This window comes from Larus michahellis, chromosome 2 (genome assembly GCF_964199755.1).
Source record: "Larus michahellis chromosome 2, bLarMic1.1, whole genome shotgun sequence".
NCBI classification, from domain to species: Eukaryota; Metazoa; Chordata; class Aves; order Charadriiformes; family Laridae; genus Larus; species Larus michahellis.
Window position 1 is genome coordinate 85,574,318 of NC_133897.1, and position 17,487 is coordinate 85,591,804.

Genomic DNA, 17,487 nt, shown 5'->3' on the forward strand with positions numbered 1-17,487 from the left:
AGGATGTATGGCTGTCCTCTCTAGAAGGGATAACCTTTGCCAAGCTTGGTGAGGTGATTTGTGTCTGCAGTGCCATGGATCTCTTTGATTAAGGGTTATTGCAGCAGTAATGGCGTGCATCAGTTTTGCTATTCTGAAAACATTCCTCTGCTCGGGGTGTTCAGATTAATGGCAGTCTAATCCAGGTCAATATCAAAATTCTTGCAGGAGCACCGTTTATACTGTATTTTGTTATTCTCAACAAATAATCTTAGTAGTGGTATTTAATTAATCATTTGCGTTTCATGAGTTTCTTCGCCTGCAGTTTTGGGGACCCAGTAAATAGGATCAAGATTTCTTAATTATCATGTTTGAACAGATTGTCCATGCTTGCTGCTGGGTCACTTAATTTTTCAAACTGGGGGAATGAATAAATGTAATCTCAGTATATAAAAGCACGTGTGGGGGTAAGTTCCTACAGGCTCTCCCTCTGTAGCTCTCTTTATGGGTTAATTAAGTCATGCATAATGGTACTGAAATCCATATAAGTTAGTCTGAAGAAATGACTAACAACTAATTTGGGGGGAAAAAAAGCAAGATCTAAGAAAAATCGGGCCTTCTGTACTTTCATATGATATGGGGAAGACATGCGTTGAGATTGCATGTCTGTGCACAACTCTCTTACTAGGTATCTCTTTATGAACATCAGATGAAATAATTCCTTTCAAAATGTAGGAAATATAGAACCTTCCTTGTGACCAAATGTTCTGATTGGATTTCTAAACTCTTATCTCCTATTCCTCATAGCAGTTTTCCGGGCAGAGGCATATGAGGGTGCTAGATTTAAATGTCTAATGAGCATATGACAACATAAAAGCACCAAGATAGGTTGAGGCATCCTGGCTGGAAGACTACCACATAGCTTAAAAATAAAATGTGTCACAGAATTGTAGAGTCATACAATCATAGAATACCAGGTTGGAAGGGACTTCAAGGATCATCTGGTCCAACCTTACATGGCAAAAGCACGGTCTAGACAAGATGTCCCAGCACCCTGTCCAGCTGAATCTTAAAAGTGTCCAATGATGGGGAATCCACCACGTCCCCGGGGAGATTGTTCCAATGGCTGATTGTTCTCACAGTGAAAAATTTTCCTCATGTCCTGTCGGAATCTCCGCAGAAGTAACTTCTAGCCTTTATCCATTGTCTTTCCCATGTGTCTCCTTGTAAAAAAGGAGTCTCCATCTTCTTTGTAGCCACCCTTTAAACACTGGACCATGGTGATAAGGTCTCCCCTCAGCCTTCTTTTCTCAAGGTTGAACAAAGCCAGTTCCCTCAGCCTTTCCTCATATGGCAGGCTTCCCAGTCCTTTGATCATCCTTGTGGGCCTTCTCTGGACCCTCCTGTCCATGTCTTTTTTGTACATCAGGGACTAAAACTGAGCAAGTGCTGACTAGAGTGGGATAATGACTTCTTTATCTCTGCTGATGATGCCCTTGTTGATGCAACCCAGCATCCTGTTGGCTTGCTTTGCCACAGCAGCACGCCGGTGACTCATAATGAGCCTGTTGTCCATCAGGACCCCCAGCTCACTTTCCACAGAGCTGCTCCCCAGCCAGGTAGATCCCAGCCTGTGCTGCACTCCTGAATTATGTTTTTCCAGGTGCAAGACCTTACACTTGTCCTTCTTGAACTTCGTAAGGTTCTTGTTAGCCCACTCTTCCAGCCTGTCCAGGTCTTCCTGCAGGGTGGCTCTCCCTTCTGAAATGTCCACTTCCCCACATCTTTTTGAAAATGTAGGGGATGAAGCAAATGCTGGCATTGCTCTTTCCTGACTCTGCAGCATGTGTTCTGGAAGACAGTCTGGGAGACTGACAGAGAAGGGGTTAAAGTGCTCTGCGTCTTGCACTTGGTTGCTAACCTTCCAGCCAAGGGGGAATTGTTCTCCTTTCATTGAAGTCCTTCAATCTCTTTGCATTACTTTTGGTGCTGTATAACATTTTAAAAGCTCCCTGACTGACAGATGTGGCCGGAGGCAGAGCTCTGCTGGGAGAACTGTAATGTACAGAGCCTCCTCAGCAAAGAGCAGTGGTATAGCAGTTCAACTGAATACAGCGTGATTTTGGGGTTTGTGAGGCAGCGCAGACTATCCCACCACTTTTTTCTGTTGTTTATTTACAACAAAATATCTATGGCTGGGCAATTCAAAAGAACACTTTCAGTTCTTTGTTTGGTTTTATTTTTTTGCTATGTTTCATGGTAACTACGGTTTTGCCATAAGAACTAGGTACGCACCCTGCAACTGGATCAAGAGAGGCAAAGGAGGTTGGAAGTCTTGGAACTGAATTATGGATGAATACAGTCTGAACGTGGTGTTATATACCATTGAATGCATTGAAGAGAGAAGCACAAAAAGTCCTGTGAACGGTTAAATAAAAAAGCTGTTAATGGACATACATACCAAATACATAAATATTGAGTGCAGTTCTCTAGTGTGGTAGGGTCCTGTCTTAAAGTTTCTTTGCTGGAATAAAATCCATAGAATACAAATGACAATGCAAGTGGGAAGTTTGCACCCATTGGACCTAAGAATATTTTGCTCTAGATAAAAAAATATTAAAAAGTGTTGAGCACAACTTAGAAAACCTTTTTATTTTTAAAAAGGACCATGAGTAGATAGAATTTCTTCCTTCATTTTTAGTCCTTTCTGAGGGTAGAATTAAAACACTCACTTGCACTAGACACTGTTTCACCACATTTTTTGCTTTCTTTTTTATTAAGACTTAAAGCATAGCCTTTCTAATCAGAACAGAAAATCTTACCCTAAATTTAGAATAGGAAGTGCATTTATTGTTCTAGGGTGGGTCTTTTTCTTCTTCAAAACTTGTTAGGTTTTCCAGGCTCCCAATTATAAATCCCTTCTGTTTTGATACTTCAGCATGTACCTAACAAATAAGAATTTCTATGTTATTTATTGTGATGGATAGTTATAATATTATTCATAAGGAAAATACAACCTTTGTCAGTGTTTGAAAATGAAAAATATATATGGTTAGGTACTTTACAGTTTCTTCTTTTCTGAGGTCCATATTGTGTCATTGATTTTTGAGCAGAACTCTTTATTGATTTGGTAGAAACTTCTGCTTAAAAATCAATGTCACAATATGGCCCTAACAAAGCGGTGAATTCCATAGTGATATCAATTTTATTTTTGTTTTTAAAATGTAAAATGCATCCGTCTTAAATCCTATAAGTAGTATTTCTGGTACCTGACAACCAGCAGACCGTAGAGTAGGCTGGAACTTCATTCATAGGTTGTAAGTCTTAATGAGAGAAGATGATTAATTTATTCTTAAGTCTTCAATCCACAGTGGGATTTAAAATTTGTTAGCATAGAACTGTGGTTTATGGAAATGTTAGTTGTCAGAAAACAACTTCAATCCCCTTCTGTTCAAGTTACTGCAACATGCAGCCTGACAGTCATCCCCCCATAATGAAGAAGAGCCATGGAAGGGAGAGTGTATTCGTTAAACAGAACACCTTACAAAGTGTGAGGGTTCAGTTTTAACAACCTGCATCAGGGCCAGCATAGGCAAGGATAGCTTCAAGAAAGCCATTAAGCCATTTTCTGTATTAAAAGGAAGATCAATAGCTTGGAAGAGTGGGGGAAAAAACCCACTAAAATCTTCATGTTGCCTCATGAAGATACGGCTGCCCACCTGAAAATCAATGTAGACGTTGTATTAATGTTTATTGTCTAGTTCTAAATTCTAGAATAGATCCATTTGTTTCAGCATGGATTCCATAGATTTAGCAGTCTTCACGGTGTCTTTATCAGGGGCTGGGTCACAGTATTTTTAGGTGGTGTGAGTGCTCATTTTCTCCAGTTCTTATTGCTGCTGAATTTGGCATAAAGTTGCAAATGACAGCTAGAGCTGCGTTTTATTGAACATGTTTCATACTCTATAATATTTAAATACTTAACATCCCTAATATTTAAATATTTACATCCTTTAGCACTATCATTTTGTTAATTTCAGGCAATGAATCAAGACATTTCATAAATCCAAAAATAAAGCACCTCTGTTAATTATAGTGTGGCTAGAAAACACAGTATATTTTTCTATCTGTCTTTCTGTTAAAATGGTCTGTGCTGCTAGAAACAGAGCAATGTGAGAGCATAACAGTTCCTTTAGGTTTTGGTTTTGGTTTGTGTTGTTTTTTTCTTCTTTGCTGATAGCATTTGGCTGCTACAAGGATCACCACAGTTTTAATTGTCACCTTGATGTGATAGTTCTGTCTCAGCCCTGTAGTTAGTTAGCACTGATTTATTTTTAATCTGAGTACCTGGCATTTGTCAGTATAAATGAGTATCACTGTCTTATCTTACTGCCTTCTGTATTGTTTCATTTTCTACGCTGACTGCAGTTCTGTCATTTTCTCCGTATATCAGGACTGCATTTTTTAATGTACTTTGCAGTAGTCCTTGAAGAACAACACAGCTATCATTTTGATACAAGGCTCGTTGTGAGAAGAGAATGGAAGTCAGTCATGGACTTCATATTGTGTGTTGGCAGCTTTGTGGTATTTAGCTGTATGGGCACTATTTCCCATTTTTTTATTTCCCATGGATTTCATACAAATCTATCCTCTAGAGTCCAAAGTTCAGCATAAACTTTGTCCAAGTCCACCCACAGGCAGAAGGGGATGCTTCCAAGATGCTTTTCTGTCAGAGACAACAAGCAAAGCATTCCTGCTCTGGACAGTAGGATGGAAGAGTGGGTCCCCTCTTCCCCAATATTTTCTGCGTGAATCTGGAGTAAATATTTTTTACATCACTGATGCATAAGAGTTTTGTCTGATAATTGGGTCATAAAGCAAAGGCTGCGGGCCTGTCCTCAGACTGACGCAACAGTAATGCTAAACAGAGCAAGAATGAGCTATTCCTGTAATAACTGTACAATGTTCTAGAGCAGCTTAGTGCTACAATGAAAATAGCAATCACTTTTAAAACTGTGATTCCTAATCTTTTTCTCTGTCTCTAGAAACTAACTAGGTGTGAGAATTTTGATGAACGCTTCAATGTAATTTTATGTAATTTGATGTTGCCATGTAAATCTCTTTTATAGGTCCCTTTAGATGGAATTTAATGCGGCAAAAGCCTTGTCATCAGAAGGATTAATGCCTGCATTAGCATTTCCGCAATAAAATCAGAAGCTAAGTGGTGGAGGCCACAGACACCTCAAACCTGGATTCCTCTGCTCTGCATTAAGTGCTGGAGTTTTTATTACTTGCTGTGGGGAAGCCATTGCCAATGCTTACAAGGAACTGCTTATCCCTGCTTCTCTGGGTCCTGTTTGATGGAGGTCTCCTAACGCCACTGCATCCACAACCACAACAAACTGTAGAAGCAGAGCCGAGGGAGAATGTTGTCCCAGTGCCAGGGAGGAGGTCATCTGCCCAGCGAGTCAAACGAGGCTGGGTGTGGAATCAGTTTTTTGTGCTGGAGGAGTACATGGGCTCCGAACCTCAGTATGTGGGAAAGGTAATTTTTCACTCTTTCTTTAAAAGTTAAAATGACACAGATGAACAGTAAAATGTGCTATAAATGTGTACCTGTTTCTGGTGTGGCAAATCTTCTTCAACTGCCGGTACATCCCTCTGTTCATCTCCTTCACCATTCAGCCTCTCATACAGCCACTACAGCCGTTGTTATTATTTTTAGTGCACAGGTTTATAACAGTTACTTTCTACCTTTGTATGTTTGTCTTATTTCTTTATCCTCGGTTTCAGAATAAAGCAAAAGAAATAGGAGTTCTGAATTAAGTTTGTGCTGCACAACTGACTTTAGTTGAATCTACTGTAATAACATACTTGATTTTTAGCAACGAATGTCAGACTGATATCAGAGATAAGATTTAAACCAATCTCCAGCCCAGAATGCGCAGTCATTTCTGCGATTAGTATGGCTCCTCCAAGTCAGTTTTCAGCTAATGAAGATACCTGCTTTTTGCTCTGTTATCTCATGCCTCAGTATCATTTGCTTTTATTTCTGATTCTTCAGATTGTTTTCAAGTATTTTTAGTACATTGTATTGCTTCATAATTCAAACTCTTGCATTATAGCTTTTATACTCTGTGTGCAGATGCGCACATTCAGACATGTAGAGAATTTATGCAGTTCTCTCTCATTATATGACCACTGTTTCTGTAATAAGGCATAAGTAATTTGATAGCCAGCCGTTCGAGGGGTGTGGGGAGTGAATTTAGATAATAGAGTTTTCAGAAAGGAGAGCTGAAAATGAGACCTGAAAAAAATAGTAGCACAGTATGTAATTGCGTGCTATGTATAATATTCAGTTTAAGTAAAGGCCCTTACTCAATGAAAATAAGAGGTCAAGGATTCCTTTCCTGGGTCCCCAAAGGCTACTTCCCTTGATAGTGAGGTTCAAATTCACCTACCGTAAAAATGAGACACCATGCTTCAATTTTTACTTTAATACCATGTTTTAACTTTTATTTTTTAATGCAAAAGCTGGGAATGTGTGGTTTTTTTAAATATAAATAAAATTCATAGAAAATTTATTCTCCCTCCTACCCTTCCAGAAAAGTATCCTGAGTGGAGGATGTATAAATAAACCAGAAGATGACTACACGGGGTTCACTAGATGATTTGACAAACCAGCCAAAAACGTACTTGGATGTTACGCATGTAGGCATTAGTGTTAAGCACTAAAACATATTAGTCAAAACAATTTACAAAGCAGTATGTTTATATCACAAAGATAATATAATGAGTTTGTTTTACAGTCTGAAGAGAGGAGGATCACATAATGAAAAATCGCATCTTTGTGACGTCCAGTTGATACAAATTACGCTTTCTCTAACACATATCTTTGTTCTGGACACTCGCTAAAGATGCGAACAAAGACTCTAATCATATTTGATGCTGTAGCACAGGCAACGTGATTGCCGTGCTTTGCTTTTTACCTCAGAAGCCGTGCCACTGTAATTCATTAGTCTTTACTCTTTTATGTAAGATAGTCTGGGTAGTCATTTAGGGTCAGTTCTAAGCTGCCAAAATAACATTAATTTTGCAGAAAATTGACAATTATCAATAGGTTTGAATTTGAGCTTATAAGCAACTTAAGAAGTAATGGGATATTTTCATTAAGAGTAACATTTATCACATCACAGATTTGCCTGGTGTGTTTTTAACTCTTAAGACTTTTTTGAAGTGTTTCGAGTTGCTGAAAAGACACTTTTCAAATATAAGGAAAGATCTAATGGCAGAATAGCACATGCAATAGTGATGTTTCTTGACAGGATAACATATGCCACTGTTACGCAATAAACAAAATAATATACGGAAGGCTCTTGGTGGTGAAAAGCAAAATAAATTAGGATGTTTAATTAGTACATCAATAACATTAATTCAAAAAACCTGCTTCCAGAATAATGCAATTCATTCCAGATTATAATTTTTTTCAACAATATTTATTACCTGTTAAGCATTCTTTCAATGTTTATTATAACTTATTTTCTCTATATCAGCTATTTGCTTCAGTATACCTGAAAAAAGAACCTGCCAGTTTTTGCATGTCTTCTTTGCCTAATCCCTTTAAAAAAAAAAACAAACAACAAAAAACCAAACCCAAACAAAAAACCTCTAACAAAACAACAAACAAAAACCAAGATGGAGATATTAGTGTTTTTTCCTTATTTTCTACAAAGCTGTCAAAGAAGGTAGTGTACTGAATGGGAGAGGTTCTTTAGAGAAATTGTGCTTTTAAATCAAGATAGTGAAACCCATGCTTAATATAAATTCTGATACTGAAATACACTCAACAGTAGCTAATCAATATCTTTAGATTTACGTAATTTTTTTAAGTCACAGGAAACTTTTAAGGTGTGAAATGTAATCAAGTTCTTGATTGATTGCAGAAATAAATTTGGGTTATATTTACCATAATTTAGCTTTATTACAGAATCATATATTTTCAAAGGGATTATTTTTATAATATTACTTTGCTATATTTTAAAGTGATATTAAGTATATGATGAAGTGCAGGATATTTCACATGACCTGAAATCACAGGGTTTTTATCTTCTTCCTCCAGCCATCATAGTCAGACACAATATAGCGACATGTGCATTGGCGTTTATATTACTTATTATGGAACTGCTGCACTAATAATGTCAAGGTAATTTATAAATTGCAGTTTAATGTGTCTATTAAATCAGCTGACAATTTCACTAAACAGTTAGGGGTGACTAGTTAATTTTGGAAGCCACCTGTAAGAGAACACAGATTTACAGCAATAATGTCAGCTGTTATCGGCCAACGCACTTAATTCCTTTTATGTCTGTTTTTAGAAGACTATCTCAAGAAGTGTCAAGTTGCAAATCAAAATACAGTTTAGAAGCTGGTGGGGATTAGTCTAGCTCACAGTTAAAGATCTTGAAATAGTGCTTCATGTTGACACATTAAAAGCTATTCAACCTGAATGTTAAATCAAAGTTTGGAAATCCTCTGCTTGTGTAATATGGAGGAGCCGTAAAAATCCATCAGATTACTGAAGAAAAGATATCCGCCTTTGGTAGAGATCCATGTAAACAGAACCAGGCTAAAAAGCAAAATTGGAATATGGTGTTGCCATGTGACCCGTGAAAATTGAAGGGATGCTGGAGGACTTGCTGCGAAACAGGGCTTGCTCACATAGTTACATTGCCGTGCTTTGGGTGTCTTCCTGGTACTGTGAAGCTCCAGAAGGCCACGCAAAACAGCACATGCATGGATTAAGATGAAAAAGTTCTTGATTCTTTTTTTGTGCCAAAGCTCGGTCCTCACTGAATGGTGATAGAAATCATCAGAGTATCAGATCCTTAAGCAAGGCCACGTCCCAGCACAGTTTATAACCCCTAACAAGGTAGGAGTTTTAATTGCCCTTATGCAGGGATAGCTCAAGGGGGTGCAACTCTGCCAGAACATTATAAAACTTTCTTTGTTTTTCTGTTTCAATAGCGACATGCAGAGGCAGCATAATAAAATGAAAGTTCAAGAGAACAAAAGAGATGAGAACACTATAGGTTCTTCGTTATCAAGATAGTACTAACAAAAGTTTTTAGTTGTTATACGCGTAGCACGCTTCTATTCATGTATGCGTGTCTTTGCATTCCTAGTGTGTAAATGCGTTACATCTTTCCTATGTCATACACCTGCACAGTTGCTCTTAGCAAGGTTTTTTGCTGGCTGTCCTCAAGCTTGCAGACGGGCATGTGGCAACTTGTGCTGAACACCGCCTGGGTGCACAGGAAAAGACTGCAAAATCCTCTTCAAGGAAATGGCCATTTTTCTTCTGTTTTCCAGTGTGCAACTACTAAATATTCTCAGCTTGCCAGATATTATCTTGCTAATGAATAACCCAAGTGTTTTGCAACATTTTGTTCTTTAAACCTCCATTAGATTATACATGCTCACATACAAACTACTACAGTTTATTATTTTTTTTTGTTATGATCCCCACCAGCTGAAAAATGCAATAGTCACAACTGGCCCATGGCAGGACGGGGTGCACGTAACAATATGGTATATTTAATCTGACTCAGTCCTGAGAAAGCCTCATCATCTTCAGAGGTTTCACCATATATCAAGGCAGAAACAGTGCTGATTTGGAGGAAGCAGAACTCTGTATCTGTGACCAGAAGAGAGTGCTTTTCTGAAACCTAATAATTTATCCTCTGCATCTGAAATACAAGCATAGAACTTATTTATGCATTTTATAGTGAATAGATTTTAATATAATGAAATTAATGTTGACCACGTTCCATCAAGCTTGAGTCAACACCTCTTTCTGAATGCACTCTCAGATTTTACAGTTATTTTCCCTCTTGGGTGAGTGTCTGGATGACAGGGCAGTCTGTAAAGGAAGTTTTGCACTGCGTGTGTGGAATCTGTTCTCACACAAACAAATTTACAGTGCTTTGGTTATCATTTTGGTGTTATTCACAAGCACTGAGTTAGCTTGAAAGAAAAAAATAAAAGGAAAAGAAATACATGCAGTGAATTGGAAAGCTACTGTCCTTTGAAGAAAAAAAAAAAAACACAAACAAAAAAACAATTTAAATCTCTGTTCATAACTGTACCCTGATTAATCTTCTTTTTTAAAAAAACCCAAACATATTTCTACTAGATTTCTGCCAAGAGGGTCACAATAATATTTAATTTAAAGCTGTCATAATGGTTTTTCCTAGCTTATCAGATTCTATGCCTGCAACTGAAGTAACAATACTAGAGAGAGACCTGTATATAATTTCCATTAGATATTTGCACAATGCCATCTTCAAGGAGATGAGAGCTGTTTCAGTGACCGCTGCTAGTAATGTGTTAATTGACTCCCATGATGGAGGACATCACAGTTACTCATTTCTAGTTAATTTTAATATGAAAGATCTTCCAAATAGTATTTATAAGAATGAGCTTGTTCAGGACATCTTTAACCCATAGGAATTCATACACCCACCTCTGTCCGCAGACGTCACAGTGAAATTCTTGTTGGGCCTTAGTGGTCCTTAGATGATAATTTAAAGCGTGATCAGCGATGATCGTGTTAGCCTGGCTTACTAAACTGACTGACTGAGTTTACACCATGCACATTTTCAAGTAAAAGCATTGTCACAATTTATTACAGATAAGAAAATTGATGAGGAGAAATGAAACAGTAAAAAAAGTGTAAGAGGAATCAGAACAGGGGGCAGAACTTCAGACTTCCCATCTTGCTGCGCTGAGCCGAGACCTTTGTCTCTCTCACTTATGTCTGGTTGGTGAAAAAAGTGATGACTTTAAAAGCTTTGCATCCTGTGTATTGCATAAAGTATGTAAGACACAAAGCAATTTTGACAGCTGCACGTGAAAGTGCGAGAAGGAAGTAGAACCACGGAAACACAAAATTCCCATGAGCAAGTTGGACTTGCATTTAGTGTTTACTTTTGCAAGCTTATCTTTTTACAAGATGTATAAAGACCTAGTTTTATTGTCAGACGTGGTAGAGATGAACAACTTGAAACAGAAAGTTTCTGATCGACCTCGTGGCTTCACTTATTTGTTGATTTTCTTAGGTAGCGCATAGTGGTTAGCACTAAATTAGAAGCAAAATACTGATAGTAGCAACGTCTTCAGCCTGTGGTCCTTGCATTCATGAAAATTTTGTGGGGCATTTGGAGATGAAACAAAGGTGAGCACTGTGATTTCATTAATTGCATGAGAGAGGAGAAAGAGTGAGTTCAGGACTAAGAGAGATCAAAATAAAAAAGGAAGGATCAACTTATTGAGCTGTAACCCGAATTTTAGGGGATGTAAAAGGTTGTGGTTATTGTTCTGGACTACTAAGGAGGTCACAAATAGAACGAGTTAAAACTCTAAATCTCAGCGGGCTGCATTGGCCAAGAGCTCAGAGATCAGTGTAGGAGACAGAAAGCCTGCCGAGATGGTCCTGTTAGTGTGAAGTCACCAGCTCTCACAAGACCTCTCAACACAGCTGAGTGGATGGTTCTATTCTATGATGCTATGGTTCTATGAAGGAGAAACTAACTGACATCACGAGATCTCCTTTCTGGAAAAGCATTAGAACTCCAGGTAGGAAATTAAATAGAATTAGCCGAAGAGCAAAGTATGGAAAGTTATTAAATACCAATAGACATTCCTGTATGTGGATAATAATGTGTAAACCAAAGTAACAAGGGTGTTCAAAAATGAAATAAAATTTATGATCGCTGCAATGTGTGAGGTGTTAAAAACCAAGGGGATAGCATAATATCTCACTCAAACATACTACAAAAATACAAATTCTCAATAAGTCAAATTATAGAAACGTTAATGAAGGAATTTCTAGATGATAGGAGACTAGTTTAAAGCTCAGGATTTCAAATCTATGAGACAGGTTTTTGTTTTTTTCAAAATGTGGACTTTTTTGTTTCATTTTCTCATTTTAGGGGGATGCTGACTTGGTATAAAAATACCATTTGCAGGAACCATTAGAACGGCAAGCTTCAGAAATTTAAATTTATAAAATTTGTTTCATAATTCCACATAAAAAAAAAAAAGATGTCAAAATGTGAATATTTACATCATCTAAATTCATTGGTTTTTCAGCCACTGCAGTTAATATCCTTTTATGTAAGTTATGAACAGAAATGAAGATAATTAGGACTGGCAGACTTGTCAGGTGCTGCAGTTACATCTAGCACAGTTTGCCAGTCAGGGCTCTGAGAGGCTTTTCACAGCAGATGTCCTAAGGTGCAAAAATCCCTGTACTTCTGAAGTACATATATCAAACCACAACTATATCTGATACAGAAAGCAATGAACTCAGAGCAGGTATTGGCTTTATGGCACGTACTGTTTCCCTCTCCCTCACCCACCTCAGTGTCCCACAGGCTGTAAATGACCTGTCTCTCTTCTCCTTCTAGAGATAACCATCCTCTAATCCTTCTTTCTGTCTCCCTGTACCTGACATCCACTCTGCTGCAAAAGCTACAATTGTTTTACTCCTTACAGAGGGTCTGTTACATATCCAATTAAATTCTGAACAATGAACTCAACTCATAGTTAAGTTTAGACTCTGCAGTTTCTGTTGAAGTACGCCTTGTCTACCCAAAAACTTGCTAACATTTTCCACATGTGTGGGTGGAAGTCTAATGGAAGGATCATAAATGATCCTTGTATTCACTGAAAAATATTTTCTATTTAAAAGAGATTAGTTTACGTTTTATCCACCTGGAAAAAACCCGACATGAACGAAAAGTCAAAAAAGATCTTAACAAAGAAGGAAAGTGGAAGGTGACAAGACTAAAACTGAAGAAAGAATACATAAAAATAAACAAATATTATCCAGATGTCCCACTACTAGAAAATGTTTTTGTTATAGGAACACTCCGGCGTAGTTTTGTCTCTGTTGCTACTTGGTCCTGAACATTTACTCCATCTAAGTATAGATTATAAAATTCCAAATAATCCAACAATGTTGTAGAGCCATTTGCAAACCAGAGATTATGCTGTTTCTAAGAGTAGAAGATGAACTCAACCATAAGAACAATCTGGTTGAATATTGCCCTTTTCTTTTCTTTCCAGGGTTATTTTAAAACTTTGATAAATTCCTTGGTATCATACTTTGTGTTACCAGAAGCATGTGTACTACGACCGTTGCACTGCAGTGATATATATGTTCTAGTGCTGTATAGGCAAGAGAGGATGACTAAGGAGGAAGGTGCTTTAGTTGACGCTGCTGGATGGCATTTCTCTCCCCCTCCCAGCCTGGGGGCTGGTGTCTCTCAGAAGGTGAAGCAGGGAGGGGAAAAGCTGAAAGACATAATGAATGAAGAAAATGTCCACCAGCATTGACACAGGCTGAAAGTAAACCTTGGGTAGTTTTAATTACTAGTTACTAGCTTAGATTTAATTTTCTTCTGGAGAAGGTTTTGTTCCATAAATACATGTGAGAAAAAACACCCACCCTGTTGATTCTTGCTGCATGACAAAATATAAAAAGGGAAGGAGAAAACCGGGTTAAAATAGAATAGATGAAATAAGATTTAAAGAAATGCTCAAGAAGTAAGATGGCAAGAGAGAGCAGTTTTATACAAATTCAGAAATTCTAGCAATAAAGGCGTAGATAGACAGTAATGGAGGCAGTCAAGATCCTGATCATTTTAGAGCTTGGTGGGACACTTGCTGCTGCAACAGGAAAATGGGATTGCAAAGGACATGACATTGCAGTATGCAAGCTGTTCTCTCACTGCACTAACATTTTCTGTCAGGTAGTTAAAAAATGTCATTTTTCTTCCTCTAGGTTCACATACCTGTACTTCATTGTATTCCGAAATTATTGGTTCCAGTGATGGCAGCCAGAACATTATGGATTGAGCCGAGGCATTGTCAGCTTAAATAGTAAAAAATGCTTCAGAAGTACAATGGGTTTTGTCTAAACAGCTGTGTGCAGTAGTTGTTCTTGTATTTGCCAAAGAAAAAAGTGTGTGTAGAGAACAAAGTCAAGCTTGGAAAAAACTCCTGTCTTCTAGCACCAGCTTTAGTTACAGAGATTATTTTCTTGTGTATGTTGTATTTATTTTAATTGTCAGTCCTTGAACAAGTAAGCTAGAGTTATTATCGATACTGTTGAACTAGTGCCATTACGACCTTGCTACTGCTTACTAAAAAATAGATTTTCACTAGAATATGGATTCACTCCTACTGTCAGACACTCTTGTGCTATCTTCAGTATAAGTAAGGATTTAGGCTGGGGCCTATGTTGTTTGACATGATCTGGGAGAGGGTGTGAGTATCCAGGTGGCAGTGTTTGCTGTTCATATTAAGCTATTTGAGTTAGTAAAGGCAAAGGCTGAACGGGAAGGGTGGGAAAAGGACCTTACGGAACAGGATTACAGTAATAGACAAAATTTTATATGAAGTGGTAGATACTGGGGGGAGGAGGGGGTAATTCTAACTTCATTAATAAAATGTTGTGCTCTGAGGCAACTATAACCTCTCTGAAATGAGATCTTGTTTTGTAATAGTTGTATGCACGTTTGCTTAGCATGCAGTGAGTGCCAAAAAAAGCAAATGGGATGTTAAAAATTCTTAGCAGTGGCAGAAGAAAATAAATGCCATTCATACAGCTTTGTATCGAAATTTCTTGTGATCCTGTATCTTCAACACTATGTGAATTATTTATCTCTGGTCCCAAATGAGGACAGGTGTCCCACAGAACTGGGAAAAGTACAGAGAAGGATACAAAGGGAATCAGTACCTTTGGACTGACTCCTCAGTAGGGAATGACTGAGTAAAATGGGATTCCTTAGCCTGGAAAAGAGAAAAAAAGGAGCAGATATGATAGGTCTTCATAACATCTAGAACAGAGTGGTGAGGCTAAAGGGGGAGGAATCCCTCCTTCACCAATGCAAGACAGGGGGCATGAAATGAAGCCAATAGGTGGCACATTCAGAGCAAAGAAAATAAAGTGATTCTTCCCAAAACGTATAAATTTGAAATAAGTGGCTCCCTGCCACACGGTACTGCGGGTATTAGAATTGGTCATGCGTGTGAGAAGAGCGTGAAGACATTCATGAAAAATCAATTTGCTGAAGGCTAATAACTACAGAGTCACCACTAACGTCTCCACAAATTACTGGAGGCTTGGAAATTATGTGGTGAACTGCGCTTTCTCTAACCTTGTGCCTTTCTCATGATATCCATTTTTGGCCTATGCTAGAGACAGAGTTCTGTGTTGGAGGCCACTTGCATGCAGCGCAGCAGACCCTTCTTCTGTGGGGGTCATTGGTAATAACTGACGTTTTCCTTCACCTTGGAAAAAATGTAAATGAAAGATCTTAAATGAGAAGTGTTTCTTTTGGTCTTGTCCCAAAAATGACTCATTTAGTTGAAAGTCATTTGGACAGTTTGATGGGCAGGAATATGATCAAAGAACACTTTAGTTCTAAATAGAAAAATATATTTACTTAAATATTGTTTTTCCTAGTGAAAATATAAACATTACTCCTTATACGTAAAAAGCAGCTATCTATCTGGAATGCCTCTCTTATGAAGAAAGGCTGAGGGATTTGTGTCTCTTCAGTCTGGAAAAAAGGCGGCTGAGGGGGGACCTTATCAACACTTATAAATACTTAAAGGGTGGGTGTCAGGAGGATGGGGCCAGGCTCTTTTCAGTGGTGCCGAGCGACAGGACAAGAGGTAACGGACACAAACTTGAGCATAGGAACTTCCACCTAAACATGAGGAGGAACTTCTTTCCTTTGAGGGTGGCAGAGCACTGGAACAGGCTGCCCAGAGAGGTGGTGGAGTCTCCAGCTCTGGAGACATTCAAAACCCGCCTGGACGCGTTCCTGTGCAACCTGCTCTAGGTGACCCTGCTCTGGCAGGGGGTTGGACTAGATGATCTCCAGAGGTCCCTTCCAACCCTATCATTCTGTGATTCTGTGATCTGCAGTACTTATGCGGCAATGTACTAATTCTTTGGCTAATGTGGCTATATTAGTAATAATATTAGTTTAGAAAGCTTTAAGACAGTACTGCAGATCAGCATTGTAATGTGATGTTGAGAAAAACATCCCGTTACCAAGAGTTTTGTGATATTGTTGCAAATATTTGTGCGCTGTGAGCTCTCTCACTTCCTACCATTTCACACTGTTTCGTTAGTTTTCCAGTCCATGTAGCTGGCAGAGGATCTCCCTTTAAAAGATCCTTAAAAAGAGCTGAGCCAGCTCAGGCCTCCTGCAAGCCCCTCAGAAGATCCCTTAACTCTAAAGTTGTCCTAAGTGCTGAACACCTACGCCATGCGCGACTGTAGATATACTTACTGTCCTGTTGGCTGAGGGACTGAGCTTGTGCTGCAGCCTGCACACCCAGTTTCCCATGCTGCCTGTGGGATTCTCTCTCTGCCTTTGGGTGAGAGGGAACCAGCTCAGTCTGCGCTCAGGCCAACCTGAGCACAGGAGAGGACTCCACCAGGTGCAATGAAGCCTCCCAAGCAAGCTCGTCATCTGCATGTAACACAAATGTGAAACCCCTTGAACTGCAGTGGCATCTGAACTCAAGACCAAACTCAAATATGGCTGCGAAACACAGATATGAAGCACAAATATTCCCATATGTCTTCTTGCTGTGATGGTTTTATCTTTTTATACAAATCTTACGCCATTCTTCGAAAGTGCAGTAGGTCATTCAAATCATACTTTGCTATCTACTTCATGAACCTAAAATGACCTATTAAAGTGGTTAAGAGTTGAAATCATGTCATGCTAGTCTGACTGCCTGATAAGCTGAAAAGCAAAAGGTAAATGAGAGGAAGCCTTTGTTATACTTTCTGCTTTATTTCTGTGGAAGAAGTCCTTGTTTATCTTGGAAATTCAAAAAACCTTCGGAGTTCTTTATATGTTTGCATGCAGTCTTTATATACACAATGAATAGCACATAAATTGAAGGTGAGTAGGTGTTTTATGTGCAGGTTGATTAAGAATTTAGGCCTGTCAGGAGTGTGTACACCAGCCTTTTGATTTTTCTTTACTTCTCGGGGTCTTTGAAAGTGGTTTTCTGATTTTCAGTTCCACTTGCCCTTTAAAGAAGCTTAAGGTGAAGCAAAATGAGAGAGAGTTTTCTGTTCCAATATCTTAGAGGACAGTGTCAATAAATGTGTTTTAATTAGTAAAACCTTCTGTTTCGGTGACTATGGCAGTGAGTAAACTATAGTCCCTGGCGATGACACTGTGTCATTCAGCAGAGGTTGTTCTATTCAGTTTTTTTCTGGTGTTGTTGCTTTTCAGCAGTGATCCCTCAATAAGCTGTTGATCACAGCTAATGATGAGTATTTTTTTTCTTGGATCTTGGTGTTGATGTAGAATTACTCTGTTGAAGAGAGTACACTTCTATAGTATTTTGTAAGAGAGAAACCAAAGCCATTTTCTTTGGTGTGTCAAAATACAGATTTGGTTAACAAGA

General features: G+C 38.5%; 1 protein-coding gene across 2 annotated transcripts in view; it reads left to right on the forward strand.

Annotated features, from left to right (window-relative positions):
* Window positions 1-17,487, forward strand: part of CDH12 (cadherin 12) — a 574,263-nt gene that overhangs the window by 405,312 nt on the left and 151,464 nt on the right. For both annotated transcript variants that reach the window (XM_074576152.1, XM_074576153.1), the window contains one exon: window positions 5,109-5,524. In XM_074576152.1, the coding sequence (XP_074432253.1) occupies window positions 5,294-5,524 (231 nt within the window). In that variant the 5' untranslated portion in view covers window positions 5,109-5,293. The remainder of the gene's footprint in view (window positions 1-5,108; window positions 5,525-17,487) is intronic.